This window comes from Panthera uncia, assembly GCF_023721935.1.
Source record: "Panthera uncia isolate 11264 chromosome D3 unlocalized genomic scaffold, Puncia_PCG_1.0 HiC_scaffold_8, whole genome shotgun sequence".
NCBI lineage: Eukaryota > Metazoa > Chordata > Mammalia > Carnivora > Felidae > Panthera > Panthera uncia.
The window spans coordinates 50252878-50275153 of record NW_026057586.1 but is presented as its reverse complement, the minus strand read 5'-3'; the positions used below and the strand labels follow the sequence as shown (position 1 = coordinate 50275153).

Below are 22276 nucleotides of genomic sequence, written 5' to 3'. Positions count from 1 at the left end.
CTCTTACAGTTTGGGAGGCCAGAAGTCCAAAATCAGTTTTCACTGGGCCAAAATCAAGATGTCAGCAGGTGGGTTCCTTCTACAGGCTCTAGGAGGGAATCTGCTCCTTGCCTCTTCCAGCTTCTGGTGGCTGATGATATTCCTTGGCTTTTGGCCCCATCCTTTCTATCTGCCTTAGCAGTCACTTTGCCTTCTTCTCTGTGCATTTGTTGAATTTCTCTCCGCCTCTCCCTTGTAAGAACATTTGTGATTTTATTCAGAGCCCACCCAGGTAATCCAGAACAATCTCATCTCAGAATCCTTACTGTCTTCAAAGACTGTTTTTCTAAATAAGGTAACATTTACAGGTTCTAGGAATTGGAGTTGGTGATCTTTGGGGGCTGTTACCTGCTTACCACAGATCCTCTAGTACCAAGGTGGAGAGGTCCAGCGGTTAGTCAGATATGAGTCTGAAGTCTACAGGAGAGTAAATGACCACAACATATATGACAGTGAAAACCATCAGAAGTGGATATGACCACCTACAGGGAACCTGACGGGGCCAAGGACAGAACTCTGGAGAATGTCCATGTTAAAGAGGTGGATGGAAAAAGATGGATGATCCAGTAAAAATTTAGAGGTGGGAAGAGGATCAGGAAGGTATGGTGTCCCTGGAAGCTAAGTAAGGAATTAAAAAAAAAAAAAAAGGTCGTTCATGTACAACACGAGTGAACCTTGAGGACATGATGCTAAATGAAATAAGCTAGTCACAAGAGGACAAGTACTGCATGATGTCACTTAGAGTTACGTAGAGTAGTCAAAATCATAGGGACAAATAGTTGAATGGTGGTTGCCAGGGGCTGGAGACAGGGCAGTGGGAAGTTGTTGTTTTATGGGTACAGAGTTTCAGTTTTGCAAGATGAAAGGAGTTCTGGAAATTGGTTGAACAACATCATGTCCTTAACACTACTGAACTGTATACCTAAAAATGGTTAATATGGTAAATTCTATGTGTATTTTGCCACAGCGAATAAAGAGAAAGTTCTTGTATTTTATTAATACTTTGTTCGATGTCAACATTCTCCCTTTAAGTTGATGTTTCCTAATGCAAGTGAAGGCAATCTGTGCCTAATTTTTTCACTAAATATTTTACTAATAAATGATTTACCTAGCATACATATTTGACATGATAATAAAAGATAAAATGAAATTATATAAGTGAAAATTGTTTAAAATCATAAGAAATATCTCAATGAAAGTTTTTTAGTCATATTTTTATTACTGATAACAATATTATTTTTGAAATGTTATGTAATTTCTGGGGACACAATTGTTTTTAAAAAGAAGAATGTTTCCTGGCTATGTCTAAACCAGAGTTAGTATCGAGTTTCTAGGAACTGCTTTGCAATAGAGAGGGGAAGCCAGGTCTGAGCAGGAGAGCACAAGGTGTTTGGATGATGTGTCCCAGACATTCTGTTCTCATTTAAAGATCTGTGTGTATACTACAGGTATCCCAGGGCTAGCTCAGCTCCCATTTTTCTCACAAGAATGTAGGTTGGAGCCTAAGGTGTCTACATTTATTTGAGTCCGCTGCAAGGCACATGCCAACACAGAATTAATTGGTGGAAATGTCTTGTGAAGGATAATGGAGTGAAGAAGCTAGAATAACCAGAGAGAGCCTTCGGACTGTACGGGTCTGACACCTTTGAAAAGAGAGGAGGAAGGAAGGAGGACTGGGTAGGAGAAGCCTCAGACTACAGTGCAGCCAGGGACGGGATCAGTTGGCCTGATGGGGAGCCCCAGAGCAGAGGCTGCCTGTTCAGAAGCATCCCATGTTGAGAACTGATCTAGATCTAGTGTTCCTGCTATGCCCAGTCATTGACTGGGAGCAGACCTAGGACAGTGTGGCCTCAGCAGGAACATTGTTGGAGATCCCAAAAGTATAGTAGCTGGCAGTCACAGCAAGTACTGTCTTGACGGCAGATCTGAGAGGCACACCTCCATGCCTGCATAGTGGTTTTTACCACATTCTAGAAAAGCATCTCAATATGGGAGCCCCTGTGTGAGTTTGCTGAGGAAGCTTCATTATGGTAGCTCATAAGGCAGCTAGTTAACAGCATTTCAGAGACTCCATGGCATTGCAGGTGGCCTTCAAGACAAGCTCTGATATTTGTATATTTCGACTGTAAACAACAGTGAGAAGAACATCCTTTTCTTCAACTCCGCCTCAGAGAAAATCTCTCACACTGGAGTTATTTTTTTAAGTGACAGGTTTTTTCTTATTAGTTTAGAAATGTGTATTTTAGAATGTAGAGGTCTGCTGTAACACTCCCTCCCCAAAAGATAATCATTGTTTTTAAAAAGGTGTATGTTCTATATTTAAAAAAAAAACGTTAATGCAGTTGACCCTTGAAAAACCTGGGTTTAATCTGCATGGGTCCACTTACATGTGGATTTTTTATAGTACAGCAGTATAAATGTATTTTCTTTTCCTTGTGATTTTCTTAATAACATCTTCTTTTCTCTACCTTCCTTTATTGTGAGAATCCAGTATATAGTGCAGGTAACATACAAAATAGGTGTTAATTGACTGTTTATGTCATCGGTAAGGCTTCTGGTCACGAGGAGGCTATTAGGGGGCACCTGGATGGCTCACTTGGCTAAGTGTCCAACTCTTGATTTTGGCTCAGGTTATGATCCCAGGGTTGTGAGTTGGAGCCCCACATTGGACTCTGCACAGAGCTTGGAGCCTGCTTAGGATTTTCTTTATCTCTCTCTCTCTCTCTCTCTCCCTCCCTCCCTCCCTCCCTCCCTCCGTCTCTCCTTCTCTCCTTCTCTCCCTCTCTCCTTCTCTCCCTCTCTCCCTCTCTCCCTCTCTCCGTATCTCCCTCCCCTCCTCTACACATTAAAAAAATTTTTTTTCTCTCCCTCTGCCCTCCCCCCCCATTGAAAAAAGAGTAGGGTATCAGTAGTTAAGTTTTTGTGGAGTCAGAAATTATATATGGACTTTTTTTTTTTTTTTTTTTACTGTTGTGGGGTCAGTGTCTCTAAGTGCATTGTTCAAGTGTCAACTGTATATAGACTTCAGTATGATTTCAATGAAACACATGAATTCAAGTAAGGGCACCTGGGTGGCTCAGTTGGTTAAGTGTCTGACTTTGGCTCAGGTCATGATCTCGCGGTTCATGGGTTCGAGCCCCCACGGTGGGCTCTGTGCTGACAGCTCAGAACCTGGAGTCTGCTTCAGATTCTGTGTCTCCCTCCTTGTCTGCCGTTCCCTTGCTCATTCTCTGTCTCTGTCTCTCAGCAATAAATAAATGCTAAAAACAAACAAAAAAAGACATGAATTCAAGTAAACAATATTTATTCCCCTCCCCCCCCCCACAGGTGTCATTTCTGTAGGAGCAGAAAAATGACCTTGTTTTGTGTATCTGGCCATTAATTCTTTTTTATTGTTTGTGAACATACTAAGTGTACATCAGTCCTTCAATGAAAATTACTTTTTAAAAGAAACCGTAGTATTTATTCCTTTGTATGCTACAACAGAAGGCACTGCTTTATTGTCATTAAATTTATGTATAATAAAGTAGTTTTTTAAATGTTTTAAACTCATCAGAAAGGGTTTTGGTACTTGTGTAATGGAAACAACAACAGTTAAAAAGATTTTTCCCCACAAATTTCTATTAGTCATTTTTGTTTAGTTAATTCTTCTAATTTATGCATATTTTTGGCCACTGACAACCATAATGGCCTGACACACATCTCATTTTATTCAAAGTCCCTCAGTAGTTAAAAACCATCTCCCTTTTGGATTCCATAGGAATTTGGACAATAACTGTGAAGTTTTTGGTACAGGAGTAGGGCTTGGGCTGCCCATATATTATGAAAAATAGAGAAGAGAAACATTACTTTTCAAGTAAATTTGGTTTTCCATAGAAGAGTCTGCGCTTAAGCATTCATTCACCACAGACCCATTGAGGGCTTTAGGAAGTCAGTCTGTTTACACTGTATCTTAAGTCAAGGGTCCTATTTTTATATAAGGTTTGCCAAACCGAGTTATACTACAGTAATGTTCTGCCAAGACAAAGATTACAGGATCAGGTCCTTTGTGAGCAATTGTTTGCCAAACAGTCAGTCATGTTTTATCTAGACAACCCCAGCCTCCCAGATTCATTTTGGAAACTCAATTGTGTTTATCCCACGATGATGACAGAGTGGTTAAAATAAAGATTACTACACAAAGTAATATTTTCAGGAGACACAAAAGGTATCGATGCAGACAGGCTTTAGAGAAAGACAGACTTTGTGGCCACCACTTGGGTATTTGAAAGCAGCAGAATTACTGTTTTTCATTTGCAGTTGGTGCTGCATTCCACATTGAGCTTTTTAGATACATATTTTCATACATGCTGTTCCCCAAAGTCAGATTTCCATGCCCCTACACCCTCAAATTACCATTTACCTTGACTGTTGACAATTTTTGGAAAGAGTTCTAAAATATTTGATAATTATAAAAATGAAGGGTGGAGTTTTTCTCCCCATAAGATTATTTTATTGATGTATTCTGCTAGAGGAAAACAAAGTGATCAGTACATTTATACTTAATAAAATCAGGGATGACAGGATCTGCTTTTGCAGTTTTACTTGTATATTTACTACACATTAGTGAAAGATCCAAGCATTAGAAACGGCTTCTTCATAATGTTGTCAAGTATATGTGAAGGGGTGAATTCCACAAAAGGAGAAGCTGGGTTGTACCCTCCAACTTTCGACAGTGCCCATAAAGAGCAGTACACGAGTTTCTCAGCACACCGAGGTTACGCTCTGCTGTTTTTCCTGGAGTGCTTCTATGGTGGATCTGTTTCACTTGGTCTGGTGAAGTCATCAAATTCTATTGAAGAAGACAGACTGGGTGGCCGCCATTCAGCATGCTAGGAAGAACTATGGTGAATTTCGAGAAGTGGTAGGCTACTCTGCTTTGCCTCAACCCCCATGAGAAATGGAGAACATTCATGCTGCCCAGGGCAGGTTGAGTGGAGATCTGATTGCCTTCTGATGAAGTCAGATCCTGCTCAGAGGAGCAAGGTATGTCTCCATATAGGAAGGTACCACTGACTGATCCAAGTATTTCTTAGATGGTACAACCATGGCTGACCCCAAATTACGAATAGAAAAAGTATTTACTAAAATATAACCATTTTTGTTGGTTAACAAAGGCCATAAGCCAAGGAGAAAGCCTGAATGCATGTGTTATCTATACAGTGTGAAAAGTCTTTCATAAAGAGGGATTCAGCATGTTTTAATCTGACTTAATGGGCATGTAATTCTCAGCAGGAAGTCACTGTGTCCAATCACATGAGCTAGAAGAGCCCATAAATAGTCAGTATCTTGAACATGGGAAGATAAACCAATACTTATGATCAAGAATAACTATGAAGGTGGTCCTGAGCACTCAAAGCATACTGTCAAAGATAATCGCATACTTTTTTTGGAAGCCTATTAATGTGCATATGCACTCAAAGATCTTATATTCTAAAGAAAAATGGCTAAAATAATTCACAATGATTAGGGAGAAGTCAAATGGAAAATGCAAATTAAATTAAGGCTTTTGATTGCTTTTATGGTTGCTTAATACAAATAAATGGCTGACAGAATGTTGCAATATACATTAATATCAACCAAAATTGCTCTAATAAGACGATAATTTGCCAGTAACATAGTAAAAATTTTATGCAAATAGTTCTGAAATGTTGAAAGGTTTGGAAATTATTTTAGAAAAGGGGCAGAATATTCCTTTTTTTCTTTTTGCATTTCACGTTTGAATTTGTTTACAAAACTTGTTTACATCAACAAGAAGGTAAGTGTCTGGTAGTTTCTCAAAAGATTGGACATGGAGTTTTTATATGGCTCAGCCATTCAGCCCCTAGATATGAAATGAAAACATGTCCACCTAAAATTTGCACACAAATGCGTATAGTAGCGTTATTCACAATAGCCAAAAAGGAGAAACAACCCAAGTGTTATTAACTGATGAATAGATAAATAAAATGTAGTATAATCCATAGAATGGAATATTATTCAGTTATAAAAAGGAAGTACTGGTACATGCTTCAGCATAGATGAACCTTGATCATATTATGTTAACAAAAGAAATCATACACAAAATGATTCTTTTCATGTGAAGTGTCAGAACAGGAAAATCTATAGCAACAGAAAGTAGAGTGGTTGCTAGGGATGGGGTGGGGTGGGGCAGGAGCTGGAGGATGCTAATGGGTATTTGGTTTCTTTCTGGGGTGATGAAAATGTTCTCAAATTGCTTATTGTGATGGTTGCACAGCTATACTAAAAACCCTTGAATTGAACACTTGAAATGAGTGAATTATATGGTATGTGACTATATCTCAACAAAGCTCTTCTATTAAAAAAAAAAGTTAAATGTCAGTCCATCCCTATTAGAACTTTCACAGATATGAATAATTGGCATTGAAATGAGTAAGAGCTGACATACAACATAGGCAACATATACCACTCAAAAGGAGCAAGGCTGAGAAATGTAGCTTTAATTTAGGAGAGACTGATAAGGTTTTTCCCCAGGTGCTCTGAAATCCACACTAGCTGGAATCTGCTGATGCGTACTTTGTGCCACATTGAAAGAAAGAACAAGTGCATGTTGCTGTATGATCTGGCACTTTTTCCCTGGCATTCTGTTCTCCATATGAAAATTGTTGTCCCAGTCAGGTTTGATTACTTTATTATATGTTCCCCTCAGAGTGCAAACATCACATGGGAAAAACATTTCTAACTGGAAGAAACAAACTGTGAATGTCGTAAGAAGAGGGCAACAAGTCAGAGTTGACTTCTGTTTTAAAGTCATATGTAAAAAAAAAAAAAAAAAAGTATCTTAATGAGTAAAAGTAGCTTAAATGGACAAAATAAAAACAAAACATAACAAATCAAGGAGTAAGTATTGCCTAGATCCAGAAAAGTGTTGTACATGTTCCCTTCTGTCAGATCTTGCAGACAGCTTGGAGAATTGCATTTATTGTGAGTATGAGACCTGGTGAGATGCTTTCAGGATATTGTTCCTGACAATGCTAAATTTCTTGCTTTAAGGCAATATGGAAATATCATATGTATATCTCATTTATATAGAGATATATAATTTTTAAAATAAAAGTTATTTCCAGGGGTGCCTGGTTGGCTTAGTCAGTTAAGCGTCCGACTTCGGCTCAGGTCATGATCTCATGGTTTGTGAGTTCGAGCCCCACATCAGGCTCTGTGCAGACAGCTCAGAGCCTAGAGCCTGCTTCAGATTCTGTGTCTCCCTCTCCCTCTGCCCTCCCCTGCTTGCGTCCTGCCTCTCTCTCTCAAAAGTAAATAAACATTAAAAAAATTTTTTAAGTTGTTTTCACATGGGAGAAAAATAGTTTTGTTTTTCATACCTGTACTTGTATTTTAACTTTATCTTTCCCTGTTCTATCCGATCTCCTGCTTCCCCTCTACCAAACAAAACAAAACAACACAACACGAAGAAGCAAAACATATATATATTGCTTCAGAAAGAGTTGAGAGTGTCAGGACTATAAGCCACTTCTGGGAATATCATGTCTCAAAAATAAATTAATTTCATATCAAGACTACTTCTGATGTTTTATGTTTGCACTGCAGTGTAAATATGGGCTCAGGGTACTATCTGCATGGCTTTGTTACTATATTTTTTATATTTTCTATCTCTTTGCTGAAGTTCTCACTGATTTCTTCCACTCTCCTCTCCAGCCTGGTGAGCATCTTTTTTTATTATTATTAGTTTTTATATTAGAAAGAGAGAGAGAGCACATGAGTGGGGCAAGAAGGGCAGAGGGAGGGAGAGAGAATCCTAAGCAGGCTCCACATTCAGCATAGAGCCTGATGCTGGGCTGAGCCACCTAAGTGCCTCAGCCTGCTAAGCATCTTTACAATCATTACTTTAAACTCTTTGTCAGGTGTATTGCTTATCTCTGTTTCATTTAGTTCTTTTTCTGAGGTTTTGTCTTACTCTTTATTTTGGAGTATATTCCTCTGTCTCCCTCTTTTACCTGACCTTCTGTGTTTGTTTCTATGATTTAGGCTGAACAGCTACTTCTAAACTTGAAGGAATGGTCTTGTGGATGGTTGTCCCTTATCTAGACCATGTGTACTTGGTGAATTTGGCTGGCTGGTTGGGGCTATGGCTGGTGTGGGCTGGGGGTCCTGGGGTACACTGTGCTGAGGCTGCCATGGTGGGATGGCTGGAGGTGAAGTGGGTGTGGGCCAGGGCAGTCCTGAGGCTCTTTGCACAGAGGGTGTTCTGGCAGGACCGTTGAAGCTGAAGTGGGAGCATGGCTTTATTAGCTGTGCACATGGCATGTTGTTTCAATTATGTCAGCATTTTCACCCACCGTAGCCTTTGCACTGGACCAGCTCTTAGCTATGGAGTCTAGACTTTATACCAGTGATCTACAAAGTGCAGTATGAACATGGTTGATTTTTATTTGACAAAAGAAAAGGACATTTAAACTATAATACTATTTAATATGGACAAACATAGTTGGTGTGTATATATACACATATATATGTATATATATGTGTGTGTGTGTATACCTATATACACACCTATATACACACACACACATATATAAAATAAATATACTGAAGGACATTTTCTCATTACTTTGTTTCTGATAAGGATGTTTGAACAAAAGTTTGGAGCATGTTCCTTTCTTTGCTTTCTCTTTCCCATCATAATCTAACCCTTATTCTTATGCTCCAGCCTCCATGATTCATTTCCAGTGGTTCCCCTTCCCCTCACCCTGCACCATTAAGCACCATTAAGGGCACACAGGCACATATTGGGAACCAAGAGTACCTCAGGGTTCGCCAACAGATGCACATTCCCATGAAAACCCGAGGACAGCCACACTTCCAGAGCCAACTGTTCTTAACCACCATTTCAATAGAAGGCCCAAGAGGATATTTAAATAAAAGGAATGGTTTTATTTTACTAACTGAAAGACATGAAAGTGAGATACAAGCTAACTGAGTTTCTTCCAGGTTTGACCCGTGGTTTCTTTCAGCCATGAAAAATTAATGCATCCATTTTTCCAGATTTGGAGATTTTGACCAATAATTTAACTCCAATCTGAAGATACTTAAAAGTCAGTTCAGACTCAAGTACATACGTTGTTTTAGGTGCTGTGGGAAATATTAGAGAAGTACTTGTTCTTGGAGAGTTCATGCGTTAGTTGGAAAGAGATATGCATGTACAGAATACATATTTTTCATACACTATATATATATATATATATATATATATATATATATATATTCCATGTTAACACACATATAGAAAATTAGTGAACACTATGGATTGTATATGAGACAGCCTCGGGTGATCAGTAAAAAGAGGTAACTCTCCAGCCAGCAAGTGACTGGACCAAATTAACTCTTGACAGTGACTTCTAGATTTCCAAGAGATGGCTCTAGGATTATGAAAAGAGCTGGAAGTAAAGGTCCTGGGAGTTTGGAAAAAGCAGAAGTCATTCTGGGCCAGAGTACTTGAAGAAAGTTTCACAAGCAAGGTGATACTTGAACTCACTTTGGAGAGGCAGGATATGCAAAGAACAAAGGGCAGGAACATAGAAAACCTAGGAAGTAAGCCTTTCTTACTTCTGGGGCTGTACATTGGCATGGGATTTTTACTCAGTCCTAGCAGGCTCAGCTATTTGCCCAAGGTCATGGCAATCAAGTGCCAGAGGCAAGCTTCTGCCTCTGCTCCAATCCAGTATGTCGGTAACCTGCCATGAGTGAGAGTAGGAGGTCATTGCAGATCAGCTTAGAAAGTTTGGATGCTGTCACGTAGTGGAAGGCATACTACAAACCTCTGTTTTAGGAGCATTTGTATATGCTAGTGTATAAAATGGGTTAAAAGAAAGGAAAGATTGGAATCAGGAACACTTGTGATGTAATCTGTTGCTGTTACCTAATTTGAGGTAAACAACGTGAGGTCACGGTAAGATTTTAAAGTAGAAGTATCCACAAAGAGGTGGATCCATCCACTGAGCTCAGGAGAGAAGTCATGGCTGCAGACAAATATTCAAATGCCCTCTATGTAGATGTCACAATCGAAGACTTGAATTTTATAATCCATCTCTATAGGAAATATTGTGGTGATGGAGAATCAGAGAGCCACAGTATGAATATGAAGGAAGGGAAATGCCAGCCTACATTTCGCACTTGGTAACCTCTTCTTCATTCTTTGCATCATTGTCTCACTGACTCCTTAGACATCCCCAGCATTGAGGAGAACAGCACCGGCTCACAGGCTCAGAATCCCTGTATGTAACACTTCCCATTTCCTAATGATGGTCATCAGAAGCAATATTTTGTTATTAGATTCCAGAACTTCATTTTAAGAGAAAGAAATGGTAAAGGAAATCAGAATGATAATGCTGAGAGAGACTTTACATTCTTTTATTATGGCATTCACTGTATCACATGGTAGTTTTGATATGCTTGTCTGGTTTTTTTTTTAATGTTTATTTATTTATTTTTGAGAGAGAGCACAAGCAAGGGAGCGGCAGAGACAGACAGACAGACAGAATCCAAAGCAGGCTCCAGGCTGTGAGCTGTCAGCACAGAGCCAGATGTGGGGCTCGAACTTACGAACTGAGAGAGCATGACCTTAGCCGAAGTCGGGTGCTTAAGAAATGTTGGGAGAATCCAGTGCATTAACATATTGAAAATGCTTTTATGTAAAACTCTATTTAAATGTAAGGTATTAGCAGTATTTCCTAATTGTTATTACTGCATGTGCTATTCTCCAAATAGATGGCATGTGAATTATATCTCGATACACATTGTTAGGTAGGTAGAGAGAGAGAGAGAGAAAGTTGGAAAAATGAAAAAACTTCATACTTCTGGAAACCATGAGGTTCAGAAAATTTGAATTGTTGGGGCTGTGAGGGTATTCTTTGTGTTCTAGGTTTTCTCTCCCTTGCCAGCCTAATTACCTCTTTCCATTTGCTTGTTCATTCATTCATTCATTCATTTATGCAACAAATACTATTAAGCTCATCTTCAGATGAGCTACTATTTTGGTTGGTATAGGCATACGGACAGTGCCTATGAAGGAAACAAAAAAAAATCTCTTTTTTAAGTTCATGGTTTTGAGGAAAAGGCAGACATGGAAACAAATAATTATAAAACAGTAAAGAATGTGCCATTGTGGAGGTATTTACAAAGAATGAGGAGATGCCCTTGATTTCTCAGAGCAAGGGCACTGTCAGAGGAAGGTAGAGAAGTTTGAGTTAATTCTGGAAAAAGTTTCCCAGATAGCTGAGGCATGTTAATAGGAACAGCCAGTTCCTATCCAAAATTATAAGTCCTGCTTCCTTTATTTATTATTCTTTCCTGCCAGCTGCTTCTTTAACTTCCCATAATTATGGCCTTGCCCCCAGACTTCTAGTCTGTTCTTTCTTCTGTTCTTTCTGTGACTATTCAGAGAGATTCAGTGAAAGTTTGTAGATGTGGGGTGCTTGGGATTTTGTGGAATGAGAGTTTTTGATCTTGCATTGTATCTCTTCTTTTTTTATAAAGTGCAGCTAAACTTGATGTGTAAATTTTTAAAGTATTGCAAATAAAATGACATATGTTCACTTAAGATTTTAATGTGTTTAAAAATAATAGTTGGCAGAAATATTGAGTATATTAAAATTTAGAATGAATTTTAGCTCCATGATATAGTACAATTTTATATTTGAGGCTAAGCTATCAACTTGGAAGAAAGGAGTTAGGAAAAGTAAGTTATTAATTTATTTGTCAGCCCGGGTTGTAAGAGAGTAAGGTTTATGCTGGCATTCTGAGTACAACATCTGAAATCACTCATGTCTACTTTTCTAGATCCAACAGTATCTCTATGGCCAAATTAATTTCTTTTTTACATTCATTTAAGAATATGGCTTTTACTTTGCAATCTAGCACATATGTCATCTTACCCCTTTTATCATTTTTTAAAAGTTAAACTCAAAATATATCCCAGAGTTCAAAGCTGAATTATACTCAACTGTATACATGTACCATGTGTACGTAGACTATAAATTTCTAAAAATTATATTTCTTCAGAAATATGTGTGCTTTGGGATGACAGGTCAAAGCTTTAAATTCTACTTTCCTTAGTCTATTTTATTAGTTGCTAGAGAAATATTGGAGACTTGTTTTAAAACCCATTTTTGTAGCTCAAATAGTCCATTAAGTGAATTAATAGATGCAAAAGAGCTTAGGAGAAAGTGCCTGGCATCTGGTAAGGGCTCAGTAAATGCAAGCTCTTGTCATTCCTATTATTTCTCCAAAGACTTTTCTTTTCAGTCACATGCTGTGACATGAAGTATCACCATCTGGGTTGACTCAAACCACTTACCCAAATCAGAATAAAACTTTTAGCCCTGGAGTCATTTCCTGTCCTTTCTAATTGTACTTAGGAATATACTAAAGAAAGATAACTCAACCAGCTATCAACTGAGCAAATGATGCAAGTGCCTCATTCCATGTGTGTGCACATACACCACCAATGCAATGAAAACCAACTCGAGAGTATGAGAGAAAAGAGACTACGGAAATAGACTTTTAAAAAAATTCGGTTTAAGTGGAGAGTCATGGGACAGGTCAAAATGGGCAGGGGAAAGAATTTGAGAGAAATAAAAATGTGGTGCAGGTGGCCACCCTGAAGCTAATTTAACTTGGGTCATCTATGATCTCTTCCAGCTGTGAACATGTGCATGTGGCCCAGTGGCCCAGATGTTCTTCCTCGGTCTTTATGTTGCATAGCCCATAAAATTAAAACAGGATTGGAATTTAATTCTAGGGCTTTCAGAGTCCAATCATCAATATTTAATGGAGCTGTTCTCTGAAAATATAGAGTCCTGGTTAGAGAGTCCCTGGTTTGGGCCAAGACAGCCTACTGTAATTTTTGTAATTTCTCCTCAGTGACTGCTGACTCCCTTCCTCCACTGCCCCCCACCCCCTCCATCTTCAATTTTATTCTACTCAGGGAATGCTTTTCACCTCAGAAGCTGCTGGATCATATAAATATGTGGTTATTTCTAGTCATGAGTTAGAAATCTCTGAAAGACACAAGTAGTGTGCTACTTTCTATAGCAAAATCAATTAATTGAAGATATTTAATGAGCTTGTGGTATATATTTCAACACTGGTGACTCTGTCGGCCATGTGAGGAATACAAACAAAACATAAAACATGGAACCTGGCCTCAGGAAACATGTAGTCTGGTTGTGAAGGAAAGATGAACACATGTAAGATCATCAAAGAACAATATAAAACTCTTCTATGGCTCTTTAGAGGAAATCTACATGCTTCCTTGTGATGGCTACCTCTGGTTGTGACTTTTGATTCAGGTGACTCACAGATAAACTGGAAGTAAGGCCTGAAAATCCCAGTTGAACACAGAAGAGATCTATGAGATATGTGTACCAAACTACATTTACATTGTAGAGTCCCACATCTAAATTCCTGAAAGCCACCCTTTCTTTTTTCCTTTGTTACCTGTAAAATAAACAGATCTCTAGCTGAGAAAGACCCCTTTGTCTAGTTAGTCCTGTGGCAGAGCAGGGCCTATTTGAGCAGTATTTTAATCACTAAGTAGTGTTTTTTCATGCAGTCTAGTAACTTGACCAAGAAGCAACAAAGAGTTGATGGCTAGCTAGCTGGAGCTTATTTCGTAGCAATAGTCTGGCTGACATACTATGCACATTAGTCACGGATTCTGACTTAAATTCTCTCCAGAGACGACACAGACACATGGAAGACCAGAGGGGAAAGGTGAACAGTTATTAAGAATATCTGACTGCCAGAAACACAATCAGAGTCTTTTGTGGACAGTTGCTGTGAACAGAAGATGAAGAGTCTAGATTTCAGTCCAGATTTCTGTTGTGTGTTATCAGAAACAAGAGTGCAAAGTTCCAGGAAATTCTTTAGCCTAACCCATCAGAATAATAGTCATTATATTTTGACACTTGTTGTGTTTTGAGAACAAATAAGTGTCTTCAACTTATGTGTAGAAGGCTATTCAGTATAATGCAATATTCAGATTTTAGATATCCAGAAGGATTCTTATCGAGCAGGCAAAATTCTGAATGCTTTGTCTACCTCAGAGCATTCAGGAAAAAGCTATGTATAAAAAGAGACTTCAGATATATGTCAGCCATATATTTCTATGAATTTAACTTCTCATCCTTTCTCTTTTATAAGTTAAGCCTAATTACATTTAGTGAATATTAATAGTGTTCATTATGTGCAAGAGAGTGTGCTGGGTGCTAAAATCTTTAACAAATTCAGAATCCAGCTAGGGAAGTGTAAGTGAAGAGAATTACAGTATCAGGAATAAGTACTAAATAACACCAGAAAGCTGCTAGTCAACCTAGGCTGAGCATTGGCCTGGAGCAGGGGCCATGTAGGACACTTCTGTGAATGGCAAGTGTTTTGGCTCAACTGGGGGATGTAGGGATGGCCAGGATGGGAGATGAAGCAGAAAAAGATAGTTTAGACCAGAACAGTGGGGTGCAATGGAGATGATGTTTGCACTAAAACCCATCCAAAGACTTCTGTAAGGAAAAGGTAGCCATTGTGTGATTGCAGAAGAGAAAGTAAGCTTCAAATATGAATTTTGGGAAGATAATTTTGATGGCTGTGTGAGTAGGGAAGTGATAAGAGAGGAGGTATCTCAGATAGGGGTTTGAGTTTGACAACCATTGCATCCCACTTGGCATGAGATGGTGGCAGCCTGAGCTGATCAGGACAGTGAGGAAGAGTGGCCGGGAGAGGCCTTGTGGAGGAAGAATAAGCTAGATGTGGCTGCTCAGACAATATAGAAACATAGGTGATAGAAACCTAGTGCAAGTTTGGTTGTGAAAGCAAGTCACCCCCAATTATGGAGATTTGTCATGGAAATACCATGTACCACATTTATCTCTCTGGGTCATTATCAACCATTATCAGTTTATGTATTTTTAAAACATCTTCAGTTTTAAGCACTGTGTATCTTCCCTTATTTCTTTCATTTTCAGATGATGCTTTGAACCACTTTTCAGTGGTTGGCATGTTCTTTCACAGTTTTCCATCATCAGTGGAAAGCATGTATTCTAATAATTCCTGTTCCTTTTTCCCAATCAGTAAGAATGGCTTAATGATATATGGATAATAGTTCAGTAGTGTTATATTATTAGTAGTAACAAGATGGCATCCTATGATTGTGTAATGACTCCCTGTTGGGATATGGGTTTGATTTTTATGGACAATCTTGCAGGGTACTTAACCTTCCTTCTTTTTAAAACAATTTTTTTAATGTTTATTTTTGAGAGGGAGAGAGAGAGACAGCACAAGCGGGTGAGGAGCAGAGAGAGAGGGAGACGTAGAATCTGAAGCAGGTTCCAGGCTGTGTGCTGTCAGCACAGAGCCCAATGCGGGGCTCGAACCCACAAACTGTGAGATCATGACCTGAGCTGAAGTTGGACGCTCAACCGACTGAATCACCCAGGCGCCCCTAAACTTCCTTCTTTCTTCTCTTTTTTCCCATGATTATATTCAGAAGATTACCACCTGCCACAGCAGATCTCTTCTCCAGCCTTTTAAGAAACAGAGCAGACCTAGATTTAGGAGGTGATGATCAGGACCGGCCTCTAAAACCTTGTGTTGTCTTCCACAAGTGGTGACTCCTAGAGCTGATCGGCTTCTGGGCTAAGCAATAACTTGACTTCAGGGCCTCCTCGGGATGCCAGAATCTTGTAAGAAGCCAGCTGTTCAGTTGCCATAGGAGTCTCAGAGAAAAAACTGGCAGCCACATGCCAGTAATCTTCTGACTATATTAAGTTTCTTGGGCCCATACCAGTCCTACCTTAAGTGAAGCCCCAAGCATCCTTGATTGTGTAGGAAACCAAGGGCCAGCCTTTCTAAAGTGCTGAATTTTCAAATGCAAGGAAGTAGGTGCTTTTCCTGAGGGAGTAGCAAAATGGACAGTAAATGTGTGGTCATTTAAATGGTATGACTTGGTCCTTTTTTCCCTTATAGGGGGGAAAAAGCAAGTTCATACTTAAATTCTTTTTATTTTCAGCCTCCTGTTGATGTGATTCCACATGTTAAGATTTGTTTAAAGGACTATCAAAGGTAAACCTTCAATCTAGAATGACATAGTGAAGTTTTGCAGAACTGAACTTTAAATTTGAGCATGATCCGAGTACAGTCAGTTCTGCTATCATGCAGCATATTGCCTTCCTAAAAACCACTGCACTATGCAAAATCATGTGATAAAAACCACAGGCTAATGGGAAACGTAGGGTAAGGGGCACAGGACACAACACTCAAAGACTTCACCAGTGACATATGTTTTTTAAAAAAGATAAGATTCTGTAAAAAGATTAGCACAGTTTTATACACATTAAAGAAACACGTTAAGAAGCATGTAAATACTATGGTAAATGTGGCACTTTATGTTGAAAAGTTTGAGGAGGTAGATACTGAAAGGGTTGTTGCTTGTGAGTTTTGTGAAAGGGTGGAAGGAAGGTTATCTGATATCAGATAGAAAGTTCTAACACCAGATGTGGATGGGAATGGCTCACAACACACAGTGAACCGAGGTAGCTGGGTGGTGTTTAAAATGTGTGTGGGGGGGGGGGGCGGGGGGAGGCACGCACACACACTGCGCATTTTGTGTATTCCCACATGGCTCAATTCAGCTGGATGACGTTTTCTGCATTCACTTAGTGTTTGTCACAGAAGAAATTTTGCATTAGCAACAAAGTGAAATTCATGTTATGCTCAAATTGTTTTCTAATATATCAAATGGTTCGGAAAGAATTTGTATCCTCACACTGGCAATACAGCAGAACTCCCCCTTAGCTTCTATATAAGGAGTCTGAGACCCAGCCAAGCTAAATGAGGTTTCCTAGTCAGATTAGCAGTAGCTGAGCTGAGTGTGAATTCTTGGACACCCAGGCTCCTTTTGTAGTAGGAATGTCTATGTCATCTGTTGCTTCTTTTACTGTTATATCCTTTATTTTTATTGTTAGTGATAACATTATTTTAGTACTTGTTTTAATGTAGGTGTAAGCACTTAACATAGTATGTGGAACTGAATAAATACTTGTCAGTAAATGAATTAATAAATGAATGAGGTTAGTGAATGGTCATAATCAAGCCCAGGTTCATTGTGGAAACAATTCCAGACCTGCGTGTAGAGGAACAAATAGAAAAGATATGTAGAGTTCAGGATGGCAGTACTCTCCTTATATACTCTTCAAGGTTTCTTGGGTTTGTTTGGATTTTTGTAAAATAATTAAGGTATAGGCTTGTGACAACAGACAAGCTATTTAACCTCCCTAGATAATACCAGAGCTACCTCATTGGGTTTCTGTAACAGTTAGATAAAATCATGTATATAAACTCTTAGCATAATGCCCGGTACATGGCAATGGTTCATTAAGTGTTAGCATGTATCATCATCATCACTACTACTACTGTTGCTGCTGTTTTTCTAGCATAACCCTCTGTATGTTGGAAGGAACCAAGAACCAATGAATGTGAGAGAAGGCGCTCTGGTACTTTTCCTGAGCTGTGGCCCAGTTTTTCCAATTACTCACTGGATACCCCAACCCAGAGATACAATAGCACTTCAAACTCAACACATCCAAAGTCAAACTCATTAGCTTGCTCCCAGTAGACTCCTCCTCATGAGTTCCCACTTTCCTCAATTTACCCAAGCTAGACACCTCAGTGGTCCTTTATTCTCTCCTTCCTCCTCCACATTCCATGGGTCACTCATTAAGTGTGACCTCAATTAAGTGTGACACTCAATTAAGATTTTATTGAACACCAAGTGTGTACGAGGCACTCTCCAAAGTGCCTCAAGAAATAAGCGTGAATAAGGCATGATTCTTGTCCTGAAGAATCTTCAGTATAAGACAAGATGCAGAGAACGAAGCGCTGAATGCAAATCCCACATAGTAAGCCAGTCAAGGTAAAATGTATTGACCAGCTGTAAGAGGCCACATGATGTGATCATGGTTCCTATATGTTGCCACTCAAATACAAAGTGGACAACCGTTTACATGGAAAGATGATGAAGGGTACCATCAGGGGATCATTCTGTATTTTAAAAATTTTGGTCCTTTTGGTTAGCAAAACACTTGTCAGGAAAACTAGTGTTTGTTTGTTTGGTTTGGTTGGGTTTTTTTTTTTTTTTTTTTTTTTTTTTTTTTTGAGAGAAAGGAAGACAGAGGGAGAGAGGACACAGGAGGAGGGGCAGAGGAGAGAGAGAATCCCAAGCAGGCTCCATGCTCAGCACAGAGCCCATCTTGGGGCTTCTCTACCTCACAACCCTGAGATCATGACCTGAGCCAAAAGTAAGAGTCAGACCCTTAACCAACTGAGCCACCCAGGCACCCCTGGGAAAACTAGTTTTATTACTTGTTCTCCATTTTGGGTCCTAAAAATATTCTTTCACATGATGATGACTTTACAGTAAAAGTTTTCCCTTTTTAAGAATATTCAGTTCTTTTTTAATGTTTATCATTATTATTAGTTTATTATTATTTTGAGAAAGAGAACACAAGGAGGGGAGGGGCAGAGAGAGAGAGACAGAGAATCTGAAGGAGGCTCCAGGCTCCGAGCTGTCAGCACAGAGCCCGATGCAAGGCTTGAACTCATGAACCATGAGATCATGACCTGAGCTGAAGTCGAATGTTTAACCAAATAAGCCACCCAGGTGCCCCTAGAATATTCAGATCTTCAGGTGGACTTGTGTCTGTACGGTAAGTTTTTTGTGGTGATATGAAGGTAGGTTGAAAATAATTTAAAGTCGACTATTTAAAAATTTTTTTAAGTTAAAGAAGTTTTAAATTTAAATTAAAGAATTTAAATTTCTACTTTTTATATACTCAGTTGGATTAATAAATTGAGCTTAGCCCATTTATTCTCATATTCTTAGCAGTTTTGTTGTACAAATAAAACCTTAGAGATTTTTAATTCACTGTAAGCTTCAAATGTAACATGTAAGTGAAAGGGAACATTATCTTTCAAATGCACTATAAATAATTTATTCACTAGTAAGTAATTAGGCAGTTAGGAAAGAGCTGTGGAAAAATAAAAGTTTTTAAAATAGGGGTAATTAATAAGCAAAGTTATCTAGGTACAGAGTCTGTAGTTCTCCAAAGGATTTATTTATTGATAACTTCCATGTGCCAGGTCCTGTTCCGGGAGCTGGGGATGCAGCAGTGAGCAAACCAGAACCCAGCCCTGAGACAGTTTACATTCTACTGAGAGAGACAGGAAATAAACTAATAAACAATAAACCTGTGATGCCAGGCAGTGATAAGAGCTATGAATTAAAATAGGGGCAATAAGGGCAGCGCACACGCATTCAAGCCAGAAGCACAGGTTGGGATTGGAAAAATTCTTCCAAGGATGGAGGCACAGAGTGCCAGGGCTGAGGACAGCTTCACCCAGGTCACCCGCCAGGATGGCCCAGGGGCCCAGGGAAACAGCAGCTGCATGGACAAGGCAGGCAGAGGCCCGGCCGCAGGGAGGCCCGGTTTCCCACCCCTCTCTGGCCGTGGATTCCTAGGTGGGAAAGAAGACACAAGGAAAATTCCAGTCCCAGCTAACAGATACATGCCATTAAAAGAGAACGGATGCAGAGATTTACTCCTATTGTAGAACATTTGCGACTTCAGATACGTTTTACCTTGAAATTCAGGAATGTGGAATCAGGACTTGTAAAGAAACCAAGGACGTTAGTATTTTGACAAAAGCAGCTGATTTTGTGAAAGCCTTTCTCTTGGGTTTCAGGTGGAGGACATACTTGCCCTCATTAGGTTGGGTAACCTTTTCCTAGAGTCTTTTGAAATTACGGATGTGATGACCCTAAAGGGAGACCACCTGTGTGGGGCAATAGGAAGAATCACTGGCAAAGGAGGAACCACCCAAATTCACCACAGAGAGTGTGGCATGGACAAGGATAATTTTGGCTGATGTGAAGGTTCACATCCTTGGCTCTTTACAAAATATCAAGATGGCAAGAACTGCCATTTGCAACCTCATACTGGGGAATCCTCCATCAGAGGTTTATGGCAATACTCAAGCCATGGTTAGCGGAGCAGCAGATCCATTCTGATTTCAAATCACTGACATTTTATCTTGTCTTTGGACTCTAGAGAAAAAGACTTTGCCCTCCACTCATGGTCACAAGAAACCGTGTGAAGGTTTTTTCCATTTCTTTAAGTCTCCATCACTTGTTTCGTTCTCAGCCAGAAGCATAAATAGAAAGGAAAGGTTTGATTATTCACACCCAGCAGCTTTGAGGGTAATTTCCATATCTAAATTTAGTACCGTTATTATACTTATACATTATTTATAATTTATCACTTCATTTTAAAGAAAAGATATGCATAGTTAATAATTCTCTTATTGGAGGAAAACTTATTGTTTAAACAGTCCTTTATGAATTCATAAATTTATTTATAAATGTATAACTTTTATGAATTGATAAACATTTCTTGTCTATGGAGTATAATTAAAAGAATCATCTCACTAAAGAAAATAAGGGCAATAAGGATTAGCGAGTAAAGAGTGCTAGATGCAATAGATAAGGTGATGGGAAATCACTCATAGATTGTGGGGCTTCCTCCCTATTTGGTTGTTCACTAAGATTTCATTATTCACGTTGGCCTAAATCAGACATTCGAATTGACATCTACCATCACACAGTCCTACCTTCCGTTTCACTCTGGTGCATAGTCTCTGCTAGCTTGTGTTGGTAATGAATTGCATAAGAAAATAGCTTGCGTTGTTTATCAAATCTGCCATGTATAGAGGTTGTCTCATGTGGCACACATTATTCTAACAATAGTGTAAATACTTTGAAATCTGCATCCTTACTAGTGGGGAGACAAAATGCTTTCATTAAGAAAACACATACATGAAGCAGATGGCTAACTAACAGCATCTTGATGTGAGCAAATTTTAGTCTCAAATTCTATGGCTTCATAATCTCAGAGGGATTTTCCTTCTTACTGTTAAGGAAAACTTACTCCCCACTGCATTTTAAAGAATTAAAAGTCACATTTGTATGTTAAGAATATTCACTTTGGCCTATTAAAAAAATTATGATTGCCCCCCAAAAGGGGGCTTTTATGACCTTTTACATTTTTAAAGTAAAGCCTTCCATCTGGCTAAAAAATATCTAAAAAAATAATTCTTTTACTGTGTTTGTCTTTCCTAGTAAATGTTACATTCATTCCTTAGAAAATTTGCTCTAGGGCAAGTTCATTTTGGCCTGATGTAATTTAATCCAAAGGGAGAAAAACATTAAGTTAATGAAATCTTAATGGAAAGCCATTATATATAGTGTGGTGTCTTAATTATTATTCTCCCAAATTATATTGGCTTATAATTTTTAATTTAGGTCTAAAAAAAAAGATACAGTGTTTAGTTACCTAATTAAATGCAATGCTGATTCATTAGGGGAATAATACATTATTTAATTCCTTTTAAATGAGCTCCCACAGACATGTGTCTGTATGTATCAATTGGATATAATTTCTAATCAATCACTTTTTTAGCCATGATAATAGATTGCTGAGCAATCCGTGGCATCTGTTCTGACCACCTGGAGTTATTCAGTGGGTAACTTGAAGTAACCAATTATTTTTAATTATTTTTAACAAAAAGATCAGATTTCTGTATTCTCTGAAAATGGGAACTACCACAGAATCATATGAAAATCAACCTTCTTTGCCATCATTTAACTTGATCTGAAGAGATATAAAAAGTGTGAGTTTTTATTGCTTAGGTTATTTATTTTATTTTATTTTTGAAACTCAAGACAAGATTTCTAACAATTTTTTAAGGTTTCCTAGTATAAGTTTGCAAACCATACATCCAGTAAAGGACTAATATCCAAAATACACAAGGGACTCATCCAACTCAATAGCACAACACCCAAATAACCCAATTAAAAATATTTTCTTTCATTCCATAGTTTCCTTTTTATTTTGTTGGTGATTTCCTTTGCCTTGTAGAAGCTTTTTAGTTTGAAGTAGTCCTACGTATTCATTTTTGTTTTTCTGCCTTTGCTTTCAGTGTCAAATCCAGGAAATCATTGCTAAGACCAATGTCAAGGAGCTTATACCCTGTGTTTTCTTCTAGGGGTTTTATGGCTTCAGGTCTTCTGTTCAAGTCTTTAATCCAATTTGAGTTGACTTTGTATATGATCTAA

The 22276-nt window shown here is 38.6% G+C and overlaps 1 protein-coding gene and 1 pseudogene across 5 annotated transcripts in view; both read left to right on the top strand.

Moving 5' to 3' along the window:
- The window catches only part of COLEC12 (collectin subfamily member 12), a 204819-nt gene that overhangs the window by 48845 nt on the left and 133698 nt on the right, over positions 1–22276 (top strand). The window contains exon 3 of one of the 5 annotated variants that reach the window (XM_049619659.1): positions 10–68. The exons of the other annotated variants lie outside the window; for them this stretch is intronic. Coding sequence (XP_049475616.1) covers positions 59–68 — 10 coding nt within the window. The 5' untranslated portion in view covers positions 10–58. The remainder of the gene's footprint in view (positions 1–9; positions 69–22276) is intronic. 5 annotated transcript variants of the gene reach the window in all.
- Positions 19425–22099, top strand: LOC125914414 (RNA-binding protein PNO1-like; annotated as a pseudogene).